The sequence below is a fragment of the Bufo bufo genome, chromosome 7, assembly GCF_905171765.1.
Source record: "Bufo bufo chromosome 7, aBufBuf1.1, whole genome shotgun sequence".
NCBI classification, from domain to species: domain Eukaryota; kingdom Metazoa; phylum Chordata; class Amphibia; order Anura; family Bufonidae; genus Bufo; species Bufo bufo.
Window position 1 is genome coordinate 27,521,077 of NC_053395.1, and position 21,538 is coordinate 27,542,614.

A 21,538-nucleotide genomic window follows, 5' to 3' on the forward strand; every position below is an offset into this window, starting at 1 on the left:
CCTTTAAGGAAACAGCTATTTTTTTTACATTTAACTTTTTTTATTTTTCCACTGATGTAGTGACAGGAAGACTTTTACGTTGTTGTATAAGTATTTTTAATGGCACCATTTTGGGGTACTTATGATGTACAACTTTAATTTTCCTTCTTTCTTAATCTCTCTCAGTATGATTACAGAGATACTTATTTTTCCGAGGGCTTGCTCTATAGTGGGATGAGTTACCTTTCTTATACTTTAAGTTGTTATGGATGCAGCATTACCAAATATACTGTATATAGTTTTTTATTTTTATTTTCCCTTAATATTGTATTTTTACGAGGAAATTCTTTACTTGAAATTTTTCTACAAACATTGACCTTCTTACAATTTTTTTTTCACTCCCATTATAGGACCTGACCATGCGATTGCTTGATCACCTGTAAAGCAGTGTATTATACCTGTCAGTGACACAGTAGGTCCTGTGTTGGGCAGGGGCTAATAGGCAGACCTGGAGGCATCATTCTTAGGCCCCTGTCCGCCATGACAACCCATTCAATGGAGCTGCTTCCATCTATCTAACCACTTAGATGCAGGTCAGCACTGACCGTGGTATCTAGGAGGTGAAACTGCCGGGATTGGAGTTATCTCTGATCCTTGCTATTAGATGTACGTGCCAGCTCCTATGCCGTCACTATGACTTACTAATGTGGAGGAAAGCGGTTGATACCCTACATTTCCTACAGAAAAGGCCAAGAGGCCTGAACACTATACCTGGGCAGCAGACAGGTTCAACATGGCTCCTCGTTTAGCAGAGAGACGAAGGCGCCGGATGCCATGAATGGAGAATCCTCGCTGGCAGCATGTGTCCATTACATCTCCATAAGCACGGGGTGGCACAGTAGGGGAGACCACCAGAAAGACATCACCTGAAGGGGCCGGGAAACACATGAATAGTGAGGAAGTGGAGTGCCGCACACTGTAGTCGTAATCCATAATATGTAAATTGCGGCACACAGGATATCTGCTTGCAGTTTTGGTAATTTTATTCATGCGATATCATACAAAATTCATGACCCAGTTACATTATAAGCTCAGTTAGACAACCACTCTTGATAATGAAGATGAACGGACGTTTCGGTCCAAACGGACCTTCTTCAGCGGTCTTATTATCTGTGATGTAATAACACAGATCACATTAATGATGTCATTTCTCATTTAAAATTACTAATTCTCATTTATTTTCTATTATTTTTCCTACAATATCTGGTTCAGATCTACTGCTGTAGTAATGTACGTTGATGTTTCAGGTGCACATCTTACTACCCCGTGATTATCTTCATACAGTTACATATTTCTTTTCTCATCGTCCATATCTAACATTTTCACACACCACCATCCCCCATCCATAGTTTATTCACCGAACACCACATTCCTTATCCATTTTTATACATTTTCATTTATTATCCTTAAGTTCTCCTCTGCATTTGCCTCCTCAACGAGTGGAACGCATAGCGCTACTTCCTAGGTCACATGACGCCGCTGTGGAACGCACGTTCGCACCACCGACGTCACGTGACGCCCCGATCACGTGATCGGCGCTCCGCACAGCCAATACTAGATATCAATGGCTGTGATCACAGGCAAGCGTCCTGTGATCCAGCCCATCGCCTCCTCACCACTTCCCTAAAACGATCACCATGTAAGTTATGTATTATTTAAAGGATAACTGTCATATATTTGTATGTTTTTTTGCTAAAGTGTAGGGCAAGTGATAGGTAACCATTTTGCAATAGACTTTATTTAGCCAAAACGTTTATTTTGGGTAGAAAACTGGGGCTGAAATGGCCCTTAGCAGCACTCTTTAAAAGAGCGTTGCTAAGGGCCATCCGTCTCCGATTAGAAAAGACGGGCTGTGCAGACGCTGTGCTTTTGCCTCGTGCTTCCCTGGGAGACAGAAGGCTGGGCACAGGAGTCTTAGGAGTTAAAATTACATTTATATCCCCCCTTTCTATGCAGTCTAATGCTCCGTTAGGGTACATGCACACGTTCAGGATTCATGTGCGGAGAATCCGCACTGAAATCCGCAGGTGTTCGCAGGCAAATCTGTGCGGTCAATCCGCATTAATTGGTGCGGATTTGGTGCGGATTTTCCGCATGCGGATTTGACTAAGTGAATGAAGAAAATCCGGTCAGGAAAAAAAAAATTAATTGACATGTCGCGGATTTTAAAATCCGCACCGCAGGTCAAAATCCGCGCGGAAAAAATCCGCATCGTGTGCATTGAGAATTTCAAATTCTCATAGAATACAATGGACATGACCTAGGTGCGGATTTTCCGCACGCAAATCCGCACGCAATCCTGATCGTGTGCAGGGGGCCTTACACTCACTGACTTGCGATCCCTGTGATAATAATTCATGAAGCAGCCGCCGGAAGTAGAAGCACTGTGTGCAGTGAGCCGGCGGCTGCTTCATGAATTATTATCACAGGGGTCGCAGGTCAGTGAATGTAACGGAGCATTAGACTGCATAGAAAGGGGGAATATAAATGTCATTTTAACTCCTAAGACTCCTGTGCCCAGCCTTCTGTCTCCCAGGGAAGCACGAGGCAAAAGCACAGCGTCTGCACAGACCGTCTTTTCTAATCGGAGACGGATGGCCCTTAGCAACGCTCTTTTGAAGAGTGCTGCTAAGGGCCATTTCAGCCCCAGTTTTCTAAACAAAATAAACGTTTTGGCTAAATAAAGTCTATTGCAAAATTGTTACCTATCACTTGCCCTACACTTTAGCAAAAAAATAAATAAAAATATGACAGTTATCCTTTAAGTATTATCTTTTTTATTCAAGCATCATCTTCTTGTAATTTACCTTGCCCTGTAAACACCCCAGTGGCTATTCCCATATGCATTTCCCTTGCAGTACAGAGACCCCTTATTCCCTAGGGACTATATACTCCCCTCCTATCTTCATTTTTATTGTATATCCCTATCAACATCTATTTCTCCTATATGCTGTATCTCTATAATTTTCAAGAAATTTCTTAGAGATTCTTAATCATGTCCGTCTGGCTACATCATCTATGTTATTACATCACAGATAATAAGACCGCCGAAGAAGGTCTGTTTGGACCGAAACGTCCGGTCATCATCATTATCAAGAGTGGTTGTCTAACTGAGCTTATAATGTAACTGGATCATGAATTTTGTACGATATCGCAGGAATAAAATGACAGGGAAATAAATGAAAAATGTCATAGTGACAAGACAGATCTGTCCTGGGAGACAACAGAGCGGTGTTTTATCTATACTGCAGCGTTTCAAATCTCAAGGAGTCTTAAAGGGGTATTCTGGTAACAGGAAGTTACCTCCTATGCACAGGATGGGGGTCAGACTTGCTGCCCTGCTGTACTCGGCTATCTCTGGCAGTCCTATAGACTTTGAATGGAGCAGTAGTGAGCATGCTCGACCATTGCTTATTCAAACAGGGTCACAGGACACCCGATCTTGTTCCGGCAGTCAGACCCCCACCATCTAACAGGTATCCCCCACCAGAATTCTTCTCTAAATGGTAATTCTACTGTAGTAACTGCACTCAAAGATTTCTCTAAGTGCCATACAAGGCTTGCAGCTCTGCAGCACTTACTAAATGGTGAATGAAGGGTGGTCGCAGTTACCTAAGTGCACAAAGCATTGCGTTACCTACCCCTAGTGGTCGCTGTGAGCAGAGCAGGAGGACGGCAATGACTTTCTGTCGGGCTCTGAGATCTAATATCAGGAAAAGATACGAATGTCAGAAAAAAAATACTAACGATGAAGAACTTATAAAGTGAAGAGTTACACTTCTTACCTGAGTGGCAGGCTCCTTCCTGATGGATCTGAAAGTCGAGTGTTCAGGACACCATTGCTGGGTATTCTACCACCAAACCAATGACTGAGGTCCCTCAATATGTTCCCTGAGGTGCGGGAATAATGCAGGAGCGGAGATTCTCTTGTGAGACCATAGAGGGCGCTCAGGGAGTTCTGGTCTGTCTGACGGGCAAGCTGTGGATCACAGGGGCCCGATATGCTTTCCCATGTGCTGCCTGCGTGGGACCCCCGTAAGGCCATAGCCAGGACTGGTAGGCTTTTCATGTCTCCTTCGGCATAGGAAGGAGGGATGGTGTCTGGAAAAAGAAGGGTAAAAACAATTTTAACAGTATTACATATATATAAAGTCACAGGACACCCTTTTATTTCAGAAACAAAAGGGAAAATGAAATATCTGAAGACCCCAGCAAGTAATGGGTGAGGGGGCCTATCTTTGAAGCTATGTCCAGAACACGGCCACCATCTTGGTTCATGGGCAAATTTTTCCAATGGGAAGGGGGTCCTCTAGCATATCAAATCATTTTCCCAGAAATCGATTGCCACAATCAGATTTCCAATATCTTTTGTGGTTCAAAAGTTATCAACACAGAAATGGGCAACAACAACCGGGAACGTTCCCTGTGATGCACAGCTATTTGACGTGTTCAATGTGTTGTCCCTGGTGCTGAACACAGAGCTGAAGGCTCAAAAGTTTTGAACTTTCCGTTATTGTTATTAACACAGAAAGTTCAAAACTTTTGAGCCTTCAGCTCTGTGTTCAGCACCAGGGACAAGACGCTGAACATGTCAAATAGCTGTGCATCACAGGGAACGTTCCCGGTTGTTGTTGCACATTTCTGTGTTGATAACTTTTGAACCACAATAGATATTGCAAATCTGACTACGGCAATCGATTTCTGAGAAAATTATGATCTTCTCTGATATGCTACATGACCCCCTTCCCTTGATCCAATATGTCGGCGGACAAGATGTTCTGGACATAGCCCAAAAGATAGCCCCCCCTCACCCATTACTTGCTGGGGTCTTCAGATATTTCAGTTTCCCTTTAGTTTCTGAGATAAAGGGGTGTCCTGCGACTTTTGACTCACCCTGTATATATGTATAACTTTATGTATAAAAACACACACGTACATATGTTAGGACGCAGAGCGGAGACTTCTGGGTATAGCAGTCTTACTCCACATACATCCAGCCCGGCTGTGAGGATGAGGTGCAAAGCATGGTGAAAAGCAACAGAATCATGGAGGAGGGTATCGTACATTATGATAGGGACCACCTATGGAGAGAAGGAAAAAAAAGGAAGGGTCCTAAGAACTTCTTCACAATGGACCCTGACCACAGGAATAGAGATAAATATTGGATTGTTGGGGGTCCCTCTGATCACTAGCATGAGGGTCTCATGCTAGGATGTGAGTGAGCATGTATACGACTCGCTGACCCGTCATTGCCATAGACTTTGAATGCAGCAGTAGAGGGCATGCTCGACCACGGCACCATTCAAAGTCTATTGGAATAACGGACATGTATAGGACTCAGCCAACCAGTCATTACCATAGACTTTGAATGGAGCAGTAGCGGGCATGCTCGGCCACCACTCTAGTCAAGTTTATTGGGCCGACTAACATAGCATGTATAGCACTCAGCCAACCTGTCATTGCCATAGATTGTGAATGGAGTAGTAGCGGGCATGCTCGGCCACCACTCCATTCAAAGTCCTCCACACTGCAGTCATGAAAAGGGGCATTGGGGCCCATCTGTCCTAGAGATCAGGGAGACCCCTGCAATCAAACATGTATCTCCTATCCTGTGGACAAGTTATAAATGTCAATTGCTGCATGACAACCACTAATTGAAAGCACAGAAATGGGTTGTCACCCAAGTTACCTAGAGTTCTGGGCAGGATATCTCTAGTCATCCAGCATTACAAGACTAGATGATGTATTAAAGGGGCTGCACATGATTAGAAAAACATGGCTGCTTTCTTCCATAAAACAGCGCCTCCCCTGCCACAGGTTATAGATGGTATTGCAGGTCAGCGCCATACACTTCAATAGAGCTGAGTTGCATGGACAGGTATGGTACTGTTTCTTGCAGAAAAATGATCTCACCATGTACAACTCCTTTAAAGGGGTATTCCCATCTCAGAAATGGTGACCCGCACCTATCTCTAAAACCAAGTCTAACATAAGGCCGGCGGTGTTGGGTCCGGCCACCACCAAGCCTTCCTATTGGCCTGCTGAAAATAGCCGAGTGGCACGCTCCCATTCATTTCTATGGGGCCGTCGGAAATAGCCGAGCCAGACCTTGGCTATTTTCGGGGGGCCCCATAGGAATGAATGGAGGGCTAGCCGTGCATGCGCTGTGCACCCTCCAGGACTTTGCCCGCTCCGTTATCGATATAAGTGCGGGACCCAGAGGTGGGACCTGCACCTATCAGCAGCGATTGCCCCCACTGTCTGAGATGACACAACCCCTTTAATGCTTGACTAAACTGATTTACTTCAGAAGCCAAAATTCCATCAGGCTGACATAAAAGGAAAACGCAGCGTTTGATAGAATTAAATTACCGGCTTTATCTGTCGAACTGGAAGATTCTTACCTCGATTTCCCTATCCTTGAAGAATTCGGGGGCCAGAGGACTTAGCTTCTCCTCAGTCTCCAACGTTTGCCAGAAAAAGCCAGAGGGTGAGGAGAAGACCTTCTCCACCGCCTGCAGAGGGGAGAAAATGGGAACAGATCACTGCAGTATCCCAGATATGTGAAAATAGCAAAAATTATAATTTCTCATCCGTATGATTGGGGGACACAGGCTTGACCTACTAGGAGGTGACACTGAGCACAAAGGTGTGAGCTCCTCGCTCCAGCTATACCCTTCCTACAGGTTTAGCTTAGTGTCACCTTTGCGTCTTCTGACGCTTCTCTGGGGCGTAGAGTTTTGCAGACGGTGGTTCTCCGATTGGCCGGAGGGTTCTTGTTTAGGCCCACCCTTGGGACTGCTCTGTAACGTCCCATGGTCAAGCCTGTGTCCCCCAATGATACGGATGAGAAAACTAGATTTTTTAGCTTAGTGTCTGTAGAAGGCAGGTCTGATAATCTGCTTCCTTTTTTTTCAATTTGAATTTTTTCTTTCCTTTTAGCGGGATTTCAGGCAGTCCTGCCTGCCTGCATTCCCACCCAGGAGACAGGAGATCAGGGGGTCCCCCAAACACGCTGCTCGTTCCCGGCCTCCAGAAGTCAAGGAGGACCAGAGGTTCTTAAAGCCTCTGCACATCCCGCCAGCCTTCGGATCACCACGGCCACCCTCCACAAGTCCCCTCTGTTTCCGGTGTAGCGGCCCTCCCCAAGGGGCCGCACACTGAAGGTGGTGATCCGGCTGGAGCCATGGGGGGCGGGGGGCAGAAGACGTTGGACGGGTGCGCTCCATCTGCAGGCCATTCCACCTTGTTACGGCATCTGTTCGGGGCTCCACCGGGATCGCGACTAATTGAGGCCCCCCGGCTTTTTTGCGGCCCACTCCCGTGTCCCCCAATGAACGGAAGAGAAACAGATTTTACAGTAAGTACAAAAAGTAATAGTAATATCCCACAATTTCATGAGACCTCACCAATTACAGAATGTGCACACCCATGCACCCACCACTAGGGGGAGCTTGTTGAATACTCTCATTTTTACTACCGTATTACCTTGGATACCAATGGCAGCTTACTAGGCTGGATAGGGGTCAGGGGAATCCTCGCTGTGGAGCAGGGTGTGGGTCCCATAGGTGGGACCTGCATCTATCAGACATTTACTGCATATCCTGAGGATGAGAAAACCTCGCCTCCTCCTTGAACTTAATGGATGTCAATGCAGAAGAAAGTGACAATGCTGGAGCAGTCAATGAAGACCAAGGGGAAGGCACAGGGCAAGCTTTACAGTGGAGGGCCTGGGCACTTGCTGGGCTCGGGACCACCCACTATGCAGTTGCTGGGCTCGGGAACACCTACTGGGCACTTGCTGGGCTCGGGAACACCTACTGGGCACTTGCTGGGCTCAGGAACACCTACTGGGCACTTGCTGGGCTCGGGAACACCTACTGGGCACTTGCTGGGCTCGGGAACACCTACTGGGCACTTGCTAGGCTCGGGAACACCTACTGGGCACTTGCTAGGCTCGGGACCACCCACTGGGCACTTGCTGGGCTCGGGAACACCCACTGGGCACTTGCTGGGCTCGGGACCACCAACTGGGCACTTGCAAATCCATTTGCATATTTAGCTTTCTGTGCACTGCCGCTGGATCACTGGTGCCCCCTGGGCACTTATGGTACTGATGCCAGGAGCATTAAAGCTTAGATTTTTTGGTCATACAAGAAGCATAACCATTATGTATACACTGCCCCACCTACATAAGCTCTTCCAGCAGTTTTGAGGGGTCATAACTCCCTTGAAGACCGGATTTCACTCCATTCAAACTCCCTTCACTTTGTGTAAACCAATATGGCCGCCATTAGCTTTTTTTAATTTTCTTTTGGGGTGGGATACTGTTCGTTTTTATATAAAACAATTCTTAAAGGGTTTATCTTTCATCGGTATCTAATCAGTGGGGGTCCGACTCCCGGGAACCCCACAGATCGGCTGTTTGGAGAGACTGCGGCCTCCTCCTAGGACAGTGACGTCCTATTCCAGTGAACGAGACTGAACGGCAATACCAAGCACAGCCACTATACACTGTATGGCGCTGTGCTTGGCGAGCTGCTCCAACAGCTGGTCAGAGGGGGGTGCCCAGTGTCGGACTCCCACTGATCAGATATTGAGGACCTATGCTCTGGATAAATTATCAATATTAAACACCCGAAAAACTCCTTTAAAAATCCCCCAATCTACCTGTAAGACGTGTGGGTTTGGTTACCTGTGGGTCGGGGTTCAGCATTACTATGCTGCTTAGCTTCACGACCGGGACCTCCAGGTTTAGCGGGAATAGTTGCCCCTGCAGCTGCTTCATGACGCTCTCTTTCCAGGGGGCGACGCTCTGCAGAGTGTGGTTCGACAGGAACAGGGACACCTGTTGGTAAAAACTTGATGTCCCACGAAAGTCTTCTTTGCCCTGTGTTAGTGAATGAAACAGTAGCACAGGCTGTACGTCAGGGAATCGCTTAAAAAGTTATTCCCAAATATACTGTATCTGGTAACTCCTCATCATCACTTGATATCTACTTTACCAAGAGGAATAATAGAGGAAAGCCACAACTCAGAGTTGCCAGAATAGTTATTTTACTACTGGCATTTCATCACATTTTTCCCACCTTGTGCTTTCGCCCCTTGGTACTTTTAAGGGCCGACGCTTCCCGAGGTGAGACGCAGGCATACAGCGCCAATCCTTCCTCCCGCCACATCTGTTGAAATCCTAGTACCTGGAAGGGGGCATCGCCCTTGTAGTGGAGATTTAAAGATTTAACCTAACATGAGACATTAAGAGATGAGGACAATGGCCGCTGTATCGAGTATGCAGGAGGAGAGCGCAGTCATCGGACTCACCAAGGAGAGAAGCCAGGCGAGAAGAGCGTTGTACGCGTCGGCCATTAAGAGCGCAGAGCGGCTGATGTGCTGTCCTGGCGCGAGAACCTGCCCGCAGCGGGACAGACGGATAGTGAGGAGTAAAGCCTCCCCTCTGCCGCTCGCTGGCAATGTGTCCATCTCCGGGCCGTACGAAGCTTCCTGTGAAGAGGAGAACGGTGGGTCACACCCCTGTGCGCTAAAACGCATTGGGACGTGTTCACTAAAAAATGTCTGGACGGCGAAAAATTTTGCAGATTTTTACTGTTTGTTCCCAATTTTTAGGAATACCCGTATAACTTGGCTACGAGCACCATACATTGCCATTAATTGTACTAAAGGGCGCGGAACGATGTACCAAAGGGCAGCAGTAACATGCAAAGCTAATCAAGGGTTACTAGAATATGCCATCACTTAATGACCCCCAACGATCCTGAAAATATGGACGCCTGTGCATCTCAAAGTGAGAGGCTACATTCACACGACAGCCATTAAAAACGGACGCATTGTCATTCTGCATCCATGTTTGGATCCATTTTTAATGGCCGTTTTGCATCTGGTTTTAAAATGGATGAATGTCATTGTGTGTTTGTTTTTTTCTGAAAATCCCAACTGCTGCAGTGCCCTCAGTATATAGTATACCCCCCCCCCCCCCCACAGAGCCCCCAGTATAGAAAACAGCCACCATATTTCCCCCAGTAGCTATAATGCCCCCCCCCCCCCTGGAGTGCCCCCAGTGTCTATAATGCCCCCAGTATATAAGGCCCTCCCAAAATGTCCCCCAGTATAAATATTGACCCCCAATAGTGCCCTCCATTCAGATAGATCCAAAAAAAAAAAAAAAAAAACCCTCACCCCATCCACTTGAACGTGAGGAACACTCGCTCTGGAGGGAGCAGGACCTGACGCTCCCAGCAACACCATGTGACTACGTTGGGAGACTCAGGTCCTGCTCCCTCCAATGCAGAGCGGGTGCTCCTCACGTTCACGTTTTATTTTTTTTGAAAGGCACTTTTACTTGTTTTTAACGTCTGTTAGACAGGTGCACTCCTGCCTGAACAGCTGTTAAAAACGGGGCCATTTATTTCAATGGGGTCCCATCTGGTCGTGAAAACGGCCAAAAATAGGATATGTTCCATTTTTTTAACTGCTGCTATTCAGTGGCCATTAAAAAACGGCCCTGTGAATAGCCCCTAGACTTCTATTAGTTCTGAAAATGGCCATTTTTCCTGTTCGCTATGGATTTAAAATCTCCACCACGGGTCTGGTCCCTCTACTTTGCGGGTGCTGTAACAAGGGGTGCATTTACTGCACACAAATCGGCGACGGCAATATCCGTCCCGTGCGGACAGATATGCTTCCCCCAAGACAAGTCCTTCCCCCCCAAGTGCCATATTACAATACGTCATACACAAGTCAGTGGCACGAATGTCTTACCAGATGGAACAGCACTGGTGTTTGCTCTGCCGCTGTCTGCCGGCCGCGCACCGAGCTCTGAGGTCTCATCCCCTCCAGCTGGCTCTGCATCGTCTGCCTGCTCTTCTTTTCCCTCTGCTGCTTTTCTCTCTGTGATTGCTCCTCTGTGCTGCAGTTACAAGAGAGAATGGTATTTACCCCTCCATACACGTAACAGAAAAGTGGGCAAACTCCCGATATCAGCAGGACGGGTTGACGATGGGTGGCTCCTCCCAACGTTTTCCTGGCGGATGATGCCAGGGGAGGAGACGATCGGGCATGTTAAATTTTAATGCCCGATCCTTTTGTTTTCTGGTATTGGCTTATTCACCTATCCCCATTGAGAAAACATGCACGCTTAGCCAAACCGAGTGTGCATGTGTATAGCAGAATGGAGAGGAATAGTTGTTGGCCAAGCAAGCGTTTGGCCGAAGGTTTCTGAAGATGTGTGGCCACCTTTATGGTCTCCATGTGTCATTATCTTGGTACCCACACAGGTTGCTTATCACCTGATTGGCTTTCAGGGGTATTCTCTGCCCCATGGCACACTGCAGCAAAGTCCATCACCCATTACCTGCGGCTTTCCTGAGCTTTTCTCGGTTCCTCGTTCTTTTTCCTTGGACTTTCTTTTTTGGTATCCTTCTCTGGGGTTTCTTCTTTGTTCTGAGGGCTGCATGAACCGACCTCCACCTTGGTGTTCAGCCCCTGCTCCTGACGGGATGTGGTCTTTTTGGGGGGCTCTGGACTGCTGGTGACAGGCCGCTGGGGATCACGGTCCGGTGGCGAGCGAGATCTCATCTTGCTGTGCCGCAGCTGTCGCAGTAATGCACTTTTACCAGTGTGCACTGACCTGCGGGATCAAGGTGCAATGGTCACAATGAACGAGAGCTGTATGTGTGTCTCACATTTATCTGGAATATTTTTTACATGCATTATATCGGATTGATTATGCTTTATTAACTGTTTACTGCACTGTCATGATGCCCCTTAAGGCCTATTATAGCTCCATCCAAAAATCTAAGTTGTTAATAGTCTTCAGCTCCTATGGGTCTCCATGGTTACAGACTACAAACAAACCCTGTGTAGTCAGAACCTGCAAAGAAGGGGGGGAGGGTGACTGCAGGATCTGACTACACAAGGTTTGTTTGTAGTCGGTAACCATGGTGACGTATAGGTCTGTATAGGAGCTATAGACGCAGAATGATACCCATCACATGTAAGAACTATGAATTTCCCACAAATTGACATAATAGTACATCACAGCGATAGCGCAGGCCACGCCATCACCTGCAGGCGTCGGCTGTATTATACATCTGTCACCATACTCTAATGGTTAAGAATAGAGTTTACTCCAATCCTGCCCATTTAACACTTTAGATGTTGTGGTCAATATGGGGTATGGATGGTTTGCTATGGCAGCAGGGGCCTAAAAATGGTCCCCAGGTCTGCTCAGAGGCAGGGCCTAACAGGGTGACTGTCAGCATTATGCAATTTATAGGGTCTGAAATTAAATGTAAAAAAAAAAAAACATTTAAAAAAAATACACAAAAGGTATTGCTGCGTCCGTAACAACCCGAACTATAAAATTATCATGGAGAACAAAACTGCAGTGCCACCAATGTCCATGAGATGGCGATGTAAGGACACTCTCTGCACAGTATACATCAGTAGGGATCACATACTGGTGGAGAGGTAGATTTCCATTACAATATATGATATCTATTCACTACAGATCCATTCCTTCCGCATTATAACACAATAATGGTCCTGCCTCTGATCTTCACGTCTGAATTAATATTTGCCGTCCTCCGTCTGGTTCCTCTATCAATAGCCTTGTGTCAATGTCAGTCATGTTACATCATCCACCATGGGTGATCAGTCTGTGGACTTACACATACTGTGGCACATCTGCTCTCCTCGGGATCTTCTGAACTGGTTCTCCACCACCACCAGTCATCAGGTTTGGAGTGGAGGACGTCACTCTCAGGTCTATGAAGACTGTGGGGTTATGTTCCGCGCCTCTCCTTTGATGCACCATTTTCATTTTCTTCTCGTTCCCATTTGGTCTGCTGAGGACAACAGGTTCTGAGTGATTAAAGGGGCTTCGAAAGATTTAAACCTCTCCCCTATCCGCAGGACTGCTGGGACCCCCGCCGATCACTGGACCCATATGAATGAAGTAGTGGTCTGACTACTAAAAGTACAGCGTTGTGCTGTACGGAGCAATGTGAACAATCAAGGGGACCTGCTGATCCCAGACATTGGTGGTATATCTCTAGGATATGCCACCATTGTCAGATAGATGCGAGTCCCACCCCTGGGACCTGTTCATATCTCCAGAAGCTAAGGAGAACACATCACTCACGTGCGGCGTGCTCTCTGTTCACTTCTATAGGAGTTTTGAAAACGGCCAAGCGTGTTCAGAAGTCTTATAGTGGTAAATGAGGGTGGCCACGTGATGAGGTGCACTCTCCTTCACTTTGGGCGCCCCGTTCTGGAGATAGGAGTGGGTCACAGAAGAGGGACCTGTATCTATCCGACATTGATGACATAGCCTACCAATATGCCACCAATGTTTGAGATGAGAATACCCCCTTTAATGTTGGTGGCCTATCCTATGGACAAGCCATCAACTTTAAAGAGCCAGAGAACCCCTGAAAGGGCGCTGAAACATGGTTAAAAGGGTAGGTTCTGCTACCCACATCTCTAGTGACTGGAACATAAAAACCTATGGTCACCCATGACCTACCCAGGCTTGTTGTAGGCTCTTACCAGAGCTGTAGGTCGTCTTTCCTTCACCCACAGTAAAAGCTAAGTTCATTGCACTCACCCTGTATCTACATGCAGCGCCTTGTTGGTGCAACCCCTGGCATCCAACATCTGGAGAACATGCCCCGGTTGCCCTCCCCAACCTCTAGCGACAAATCTCGCTCTTGTCTCCCACCAGGATACCTGTTCCAACTCTCAGAGTTGACTACGACGTTGTCCACGTGTTCTCCTTTAAGACACTGATGAGGACTCCTGGCCTGTGACTGCCTGGCGCTTAATTCAACCAGCTGCTCCATGATTTGCTCTTGCCGTTTCTTTGTGGTGTTCTCCATAGATGGTATGGACGGGGGCAAGGCTTCTTCTGTGGACAGCAAGGAGGCTGCATATCAACATACGCATCCATGTGTGACCCACAATATCCCCACATTGTCATCCAGGATATGAAACCTCTAGGAGGGCGGAGGTTCAGGTGCCGGGCTATTGGACGTGGTGTGGGCATCTACACCGAGCTCACCTGGATGCTTTGCGGAGATTGATAATTTAACCTCGTCTGTCAGACGTTGAAGGATCGTCTCCAAATCCTCCTGATCCATCAGCTGAAAACAAGTGGAAAAAACATTTTACGACCAGCAATGATAGTAAAAAGTGAAAAAAAAAAAAAAAACAGCTGATGGGCAAGGGGTGCCGGGAGCCGGACCCTCTCTAATCAGATATTGATGACCAATCCTGAAGATCAGTCATCCATATCATGAAACTGCACTGGCGCGCTGTCCACTGGCGCCACCTGAAGTTGGTTTAGTGTATGACATGCCTTGATCAACAATTTCTTCGCAGTACTTTGGGTCTTGTGTTATGGACGCTCAGTGATAACCACCTTTTATTTTGGTGATGTGTAATGTGTCGTGCTCCATACTGGTAACACGATGAGAATTAAAGGGAGGCTCCAGCTAAAGCTTAAAGGGGTTGTCTCACCTCGCAAATTGGTGGCATATGGCTAGGATATGCCACCAACGTCAGATAGATGTGGCCCCCACCTCTTGGACCTGTACCTATCCCTATCCCTAGAACGGGGCCCCCAAACTGAAAGAGAGCGCGACACAGCGTGCTCTCCATTCACTTCTATGGCACTGCCAAACTGCCAGAAATAGCCCTGCCAGCGATCGGCTATATTCGGAACTCCCATAGAAATGAATGGAGGGTGGCTGCGCATGCGCTTTCCACTCTCCTTCACTTTGTGGGCTCCGTTCTAAAGATAAGTGCGGGTCACAGAGGTGGGACCTGCACCTATCTGACATTGTTGGCATATCCTAGCCATATGCCACCAAGGTGAGACAACCCCTTAACAAAAAAAATAGGCAGTTAGAAATCAATCCTTAAAGGGGTTGTCGATCAGGTTAAAAAAAAATGTCAGAATGACTTAAAACAAAACAAAAAGAAAATCTGAGATACTCACGTTACCCATCCCCCGCTGCTCCTGCTCCGACCCTTCCTGAGTACCTAGTGAGCTCTACTCGCTATATTTAAGAAATACCTGCGCAGCAAATCACTGACCGCCGCAGTGACCCCCCCCCCCCCCCCCCCCCCCCCCCGTAGACAGTGATTGGACATTTCCTATGTGTCAAGTGGGACCACAAAGCAGAGACAGGGGAAGGGCGAAGGGATCAGGGAGGTAAGTACCATTCTTCTTCAGTTTTTTTTTTTTTTTTGTGTGCCTTTCTGGCTCTTTTTGTAAGAATGGACCCCTTTAAATTCTTAATTGTTAACATTTCTGTTCTGCCAATTCCTCTTTTCCTCCGTACGTAGGGCACCTGGGTGACATGGCCGACGTCCTGCTCAGGCATTAGACGTCTCTATGGAAGCTTTAAGGGGTGGTGGAAGTCTCACTCACCTGTACGGAGGGCAAAGGGAACAGTTCCACCCCTGCCTCATGGGAGTTGTAGTCTTTTTGACCATTCTTAGGTTTTACAAGGCGATCTACAGCTATTCTTTCAAGATTGTCCAGCTCTGCGGAGACAGTGATCTGAGAAGGAGCTCCATGTGTTGGGTCTTCTCGGGTCTCATCCATGTTAGGGCAGCACACAGCAGGACAACCTGGTGGAGAGCCTGGCGAATCTGGGGGATTTAGGGATCCAACACCATCAGATAGCACAGCGCCACCACCGCCTGTCTGGCCGATCTCTGGTGCAGGCAGAACCTAAAACAGAAAGAAGAACCAGATGGGCACAGGGCACCATTCACCAGGACGGGCCACCTCGCAGCATATCCACCTGCCCAATAGCCCTGACCCCTTTAAATAGGTCTAGGGGCTCAGGCTCTCTTCTTACATGGGTCCAACCGCTTACACCCCTAACTCCACATCCCCCATTCACTGTAAGGGCGAGTACTTGTGGATGTGTGGTCACTTCTCTGCCAGGAACACGCACCCCCATGTTTAGGCTTCGCTGGAGGTTCCAAGGGTCCCTGCTTCAGTGGGTCCATCTTGGTATGACGTTCCCTTTAAAGGGGTTGAGCCGAGTATAAAAAAGTTAATCACCTAGCCACATAACCAACTGAACTGTTGGGGTTTGACCGCTGAGACCCCCACTGATTCTCAGAACAAGGGTCCCATGTTCCCACCCTGTTGAAGCATCAGGCTGCGCATGCGCCATTCCGCTCCATTCATTTTCTATGGGACCCAAGAGCTGTACTCTCCTATCTCCGGCAGTAACCTAGAGAATGAATGGGAGCGGCATGGCGCATGCGCAGGACAGAAAAATGGGATCCGCGTTCTCTGGATTGGAATGGGACCCATTGATCAGACCCCTCCCCCCCTATCCTATGGCACAACATGCACGTGATGAAGTGACATGTCAAGCCCCCCAAATTTTACATGAAGGCAGACTACAAACCATTAAGGCGGGGGTCAGCAACCTGTGGCATGCCAGCGGTTGTGAAACTACAACTCCCAGCAGGCACACTTGCTACGGCTGCTTTTGAAACTCCCGTGGAAGTGAATGAAGCATGCTGGGAGTTGTAGTTTCACCCCTGCATTATAATATCCAAATCCGGGGCCATGATAAAAAAAAGTAGTATTGACAGGTCACTTCTGGGGTCAATCCGCACTGCATCGGATGGATTTGCAGATGGATACCCTTTGACGTGTGCCACTGTACAGGAATACGTCACCCACGGTATACCGCGCAGTATAAGTTATTGCCTCTGTATGGAGCGACACAGTGGACAAGGCTGCTCCATACAGGAGACATCTACCAGCCCACCAGGCCTATGGTTATGTCTAATGTATGGGCCAGGTACACGGACCCTGCAGGGTAGCCTCACCTTCACCCTCTTTTACACCTCTGGAAAAGGTTTTTCTCACCTTAATTATAAAGTCATCATCCTCATCATCCGACACATCAGACAGGTGGCAGTCATCCCTCTGGAAGACCTCCAGCTCCTCCAACTCAAGGTCAGACTGTGGAAAGAGTGACGTGTTTAGGAGTGGTGATCATATCCACAATGGAGGGAAGACTCCTCATCCTCCTAGGAGGACAGGATCGGGGAATTTCTCCAGACCCCCAACCCTTACACAGGGGACTCACCGAGGAGCTCGTGTCAGAATCCACGGACGGCGCCGTCACAGAGGAAAGGAACAGCTCCAGCTCATCAGCTCCTGGTCGATTTCTGCTGGAGGCCATATTGTGAGTCTCACCTGTGTGCAGAAGACCCTCATGTAACAGGTATACATATATACTGAGACGCCCCCCCCTGTGTATCCCCCTACACTGACAGCATTCGGCGGTATCTGTAGAATGGAGAGTTCACACCCATGTACGACCACTGGGAATGAGGGACCAGACATCACCCGTCTTGGAAATGCTGGGGGTGAGATGTGATGTACGTCCAACTGGTATCCCAAAAATGTCTAGTGTCAATAGAGAGAAAAGGGAATTGACGCACCAGTCACAGTAATGTCACATCCCGGCGGATGGACACTATGGGGCACATCCATTAAGACGGACGTTTTAGATGCCGCTCTTAATAACCCCTATAGGTGACGGTGCATCCGCCGAAGTTAGGAAGAGGCGCCGGCCACTACATAACATTGGCGCATCCAGCACAAGTCTAAATGTAAGAAAACTTCCTTACCGTCTTACATTTAGACCATTGTCTGCGCCTAAAACAGGAGTAGAAAATGATGAAGGAGACGGACCGCCGGCCTTTCCTTCCCCACTTTATTTTAGACCTGGCGTGAGCGGGGAAGAAGTCGCAGATTCTGCCGCACCATGGAGTGCAACAGACTCTGCGCCAGATGTACGCCACAAAAGTGGTATATATCTGGTCATAGATGACCCCCCATGTGTTATTTTCCATCACTGTGTTTATTATCCCTGTACTGTGACATCACTGTGTTTATTATCCCTGTACTGTGACATCACTGTGTTTATTACCCCTGTACTGTGACATCACTGTGTTTATTATCCCTGTACTGTGACATCACTGTGTTTATTATCCCTGTACTGTGACATCACTGTGTTTATTATCCCTGTACTGTGACATCACTGTGTGTATTATCCCTGCACTGTGACATCACTGTGTTTATTACCCCTGCACTGTGACATCACTGTGTTTATTATCCCTGCGCTGTGACATCACTGTGTTTATTATCCCTGTACTGTGACATCACTGTGTTTATTATCCCTGTGCTGTGACATCACTGTGTTTATTATCCCTGTGCTGTGACATCACTGTGTTTATTATCCCTGTACTGTGACATCACTGTGTATATTATCCCTGTACTGTGACATCACTGTGTTTATTATCCCTGTACTGTGACATCACTGTGTTTATTATCCCTGTACTGTGACATCACTGTGTATATTATCCCTGTACTGTGACATCACTGTGTTTATTATCTCTGTACTGTGACATCACTGTGTTTATTATCTCTGTACTGTGACATCACTGTGTTTATTATCTCTGTACTGTGACATCACTGTGTTTATTATCCCTGTACTGTGACATCACTGTGTTTATTATCCCTGTACTGTGACATCACTGTGTTTATTATCCCTGTACTGTGACATCACTGTGTTTATTATCCCTGTACTGTGACATCACTGTGTTTATTATCCCTGTACTGTGACATCACTGTGTATATTATCCCTGTACTGTGACATCACTGTGTTTATTATCCCTGTACTGTGACATCACTGTGTTTATTATCCCTGTACTGTGACATCACTGTGTATATTATCCCTGTACTGTGACATCACTCTGTTTATTATCTCTGTACTGTGACATCACTGTGTGTATTATCCCTGTACTGTGACATTACTGTGTTTATTATCCCTGTACTGTGACATTACTGTGTTTATTATCTTTGTACTGTGACATCACTGTCTGTATTATCCATGTACTGTGACATCACTGTGTTTATTATCTCTGTACTGTGACATCACTGTGTTTATTATCCCTGTACTGTGACATTACAGTGTTTATTATCTCTGTACTGTGACATCACTGTGTTTATTATCCCTGTACTGTGACATCACTGTGTTTATTATCCTGTACTGTGACATCACTGTGTTTATTATCCCTGTACTGTGACATCACTTTGTTTATTATCCATGTACTGTGACATCACTGTGTTTATTATCCCTGTACTGTGACATCACTGTTTATTATCCTGTACTGTGACATCACTGTGTGTATTATCCCTGTACTGTGACATCACTGTGTTTATTATCCCTGTACTGTGACATCACTGTGTTTATTATTCCTGTACTGTGACATCACTGTGTTTATTATCCCTGTACTGAGACATCACTGTGTTTATTATCCCTGTACTGTGACATCACTGTGTTTATTATCCCTGTACTGAGACATCACTGTGTTTATTATCTCTGTACTGTGACATCACTGTGTTTATTATCCCTGTACTGAGACATCACTGTGTTTATTATCTCTGTACTGTGACATCACTGTGTTTATTATCCCTGTACTGTGACATCACTGTGTTTATTATCCCTGTACTGTGACATCACTGTGTTTATTATCCCTGTACTGTGACATCACTGTGTTTATTATCTCTGTACTGTGACATCACTATGTTTATTATCCCTGTACTGTGACATCACTGTGTTTATTATCCCTGTACTGTGACATCACTGTGTTTATTATCCCTGTACTGTGACATCACTGTGTTTATTATCTCTGTACTGTGACATCACTGTGTTTATTATCCCTGTACTGTGACATCACTGTGTTTATTATCCCTGTACTGTGACATCACTGTGGTTATTATCCCTGTACTGTGACATCACTGTGTTTATTATCCCTGTACTGTGACATCACTGTGTTTATTATCCCTGTACTGTGACATCACTGTCTGTATTATCCCTGTAATGTGACATAATTGCTTTAGAGTATTATACAGGATGTGACTCAGGATCAGTACAGGATAAGTAATGTAATGTATGTACACAGGGACTCCACCAGCAGAATAGTGAGTACAGCTCTGGAGTATAATACAGGATGTGACTCAGGATCAGTACAGGATAAGTAATGTAATGTATGTACACAGGGACTCCACCAGCAGAATAGTGAGTGCAGCTCCGGAGTATAATACAGGATGTGACTCAGGATCAGTACAGGATAAGTAATGTAATGTATGTACACAGGGACTCGACCAGCAGAATAGTGAGTGCAGCTCCGGAGTATAATACAGGATGTGACTCAGGATCAGTACAGGATAAGTAATGTAATGTATGTACACAGGGACTCGACCAGCAGAATAGTGAGTGCAGCTCCGGAGTATAATACAGGATGTGACTCAGGATCAGTACAGGATAAGTAATGTAATGTATGTACACAGGGACTCGACCAGCAGAATAGTGAGTGCAGCTCTGGAGTATTATACAGGATGTGACTCAGGATCAGTACAGGATAAGTAATGTAATGTATGTACACAGGGACTCCACCAGCAGAATAGTGAGTGCAGCTCCGGAGCATAATACAGGATGTGACTCAGGATCAGTACAGGATAAGTAATGTAATGTATGTACACAGGGACTCGACCAGCAGAATAGTGAGTGCAGCTCCGGAGTATAATACAGGATGTAACTCAGGATCAGTACAGGATAAGTAATGTATGTACACAGGGACTCGACCAGCAGAATAGTGAGTGCAGCTCCGGAGTATAATACAAGATGTAACTCAGGATCAGTACAGGATAAGTAATGTATGTACACAGTGACTGCACCAGCAGAATAGTGAGTGCAGCTCCGGAGTATAATACAGGATGTGACTCAGGATCAGTACATACATAAGTAAAGTCTCTGCTTACCTTATACCAGCAGATCCTGGCTATACACAGTAGTCACAGATCAGATCAGCACTCCTGTCAGCGTACCTGTTTCCATGGAAACCACGTCTACATGCACAGTCTCTCCCAGCTGTGGCTACATTAATCGTACGTCTCCTGCACCTAATCCCTATATCCCGGAAGCTTCGCCACCAGCTCTGAACATTCCAACCAACGACCACCGTAAAACCGGCTGTCACCTAACGCGTTCCCTTGGTCTTACCGGGTACTGCCCCGCCCACCTAACCAGGACACGCCCATCTGCTCAATAACTACAGGTGCAAGAGGATGCCGCGCCTAGATTCGTTAGAGGGTGGGCTTCCAGTTGTCAAACCACGCCCATCACATGGTGCATACTGCTTCACCAATCAACAACGTCGATTCTATAGTCACGCCCATAACGTTCCTTTGCGTCTCTCACGTTCTTGGTCACCTAGGCAACCGGTTTAGGTTCCGCCTCTCGAGGTCCGGGCAGATCGACAGAGCACAATTTATACTACACTGTTTTCTAATTGGCCAGTTACTTCCGGGGGCCCCAAGAAGGGCCACTGATATACAACCAGATAATTACTTGACTGTTCATAACATTTT

At 46.7% G+C, this 21,538-nt stretch overlaps 1 protein-coding gene across 2 annotated transcripts in view; it reads right to left on the reverse strand.

The window, feature by feature from the left end:
• The window catches only part of LOC121008957, a 66,732-nt gene extending 45,556 nt beyond the window's left edge, over positions 1–21,176 (reverse strand). Inside the window, exons 1-17 of one of the 2 annotated variants that reach the window (XM_040441792.1) lie at positions 20,996–21,176; positions 17,184–17,293; positions 16,961–17,056; positions 15,491–15,796; positions 14,117–14,198; positions 13,786–13,963; positions 12,726–12,902; positions 11,408–11,683; positions 10,816–10,963; positions 9,361–9,540; positions 9,129–9,281; positions 8,735–8,929; positions 6,444–6,554; positions 4,976–5,120; positions 3,825–4,140; positions 3,681–3,742; positions 751–905 (exon numbers count right to left, since the gene is read on the reverse strand). In XM_040441792.1, the coding sequence (XP_040297726.1) occupies positions 751–905; positions 3,681–3,742; positions 3,825–4,140; positions 4,976–5,120; positions 6,444–6,554; positions 8,735–8,929; positions 9,129–9,281; positions 9,361–9,540; positions 10,816–10,963; positions 11,408–11,683; positions 12,726–12,902; positions 13,786–13,963; positions 14,117–14,198; positions 15,491–15,796; positions 16,961–17,056; positions 17,184–17,293; positions 20,996–21,005 (2,700 nt within the window). In that variant the 5' untranslated portion in view covers positions 21,006–21,176. Of the gene's footprint in view, positions 1–750; positions 906–3,680; positions 3,743–3,824; positions 4,141–4,975; positions 5,121–6,443; positions 6,555–8,734; positions 8,930–9,128; positions 9,282–9,360; positions 9,541–10,815; positions 10,964–11,407; positions 11,684–12,725; positions 12,903–13,785; positions 13,964–14,116; positions 14,199–15,490; positions 15,797–16,960; positions 17,057–17,183; positions 17,294–20,929 lie in introns of both variants that reach the window. The other variant, XM_040441793.1, reaches the window with a different exon arrangement.
• Between the last annotated feature and the right edge of the window lie 362 nt (positions 21,177–21,538).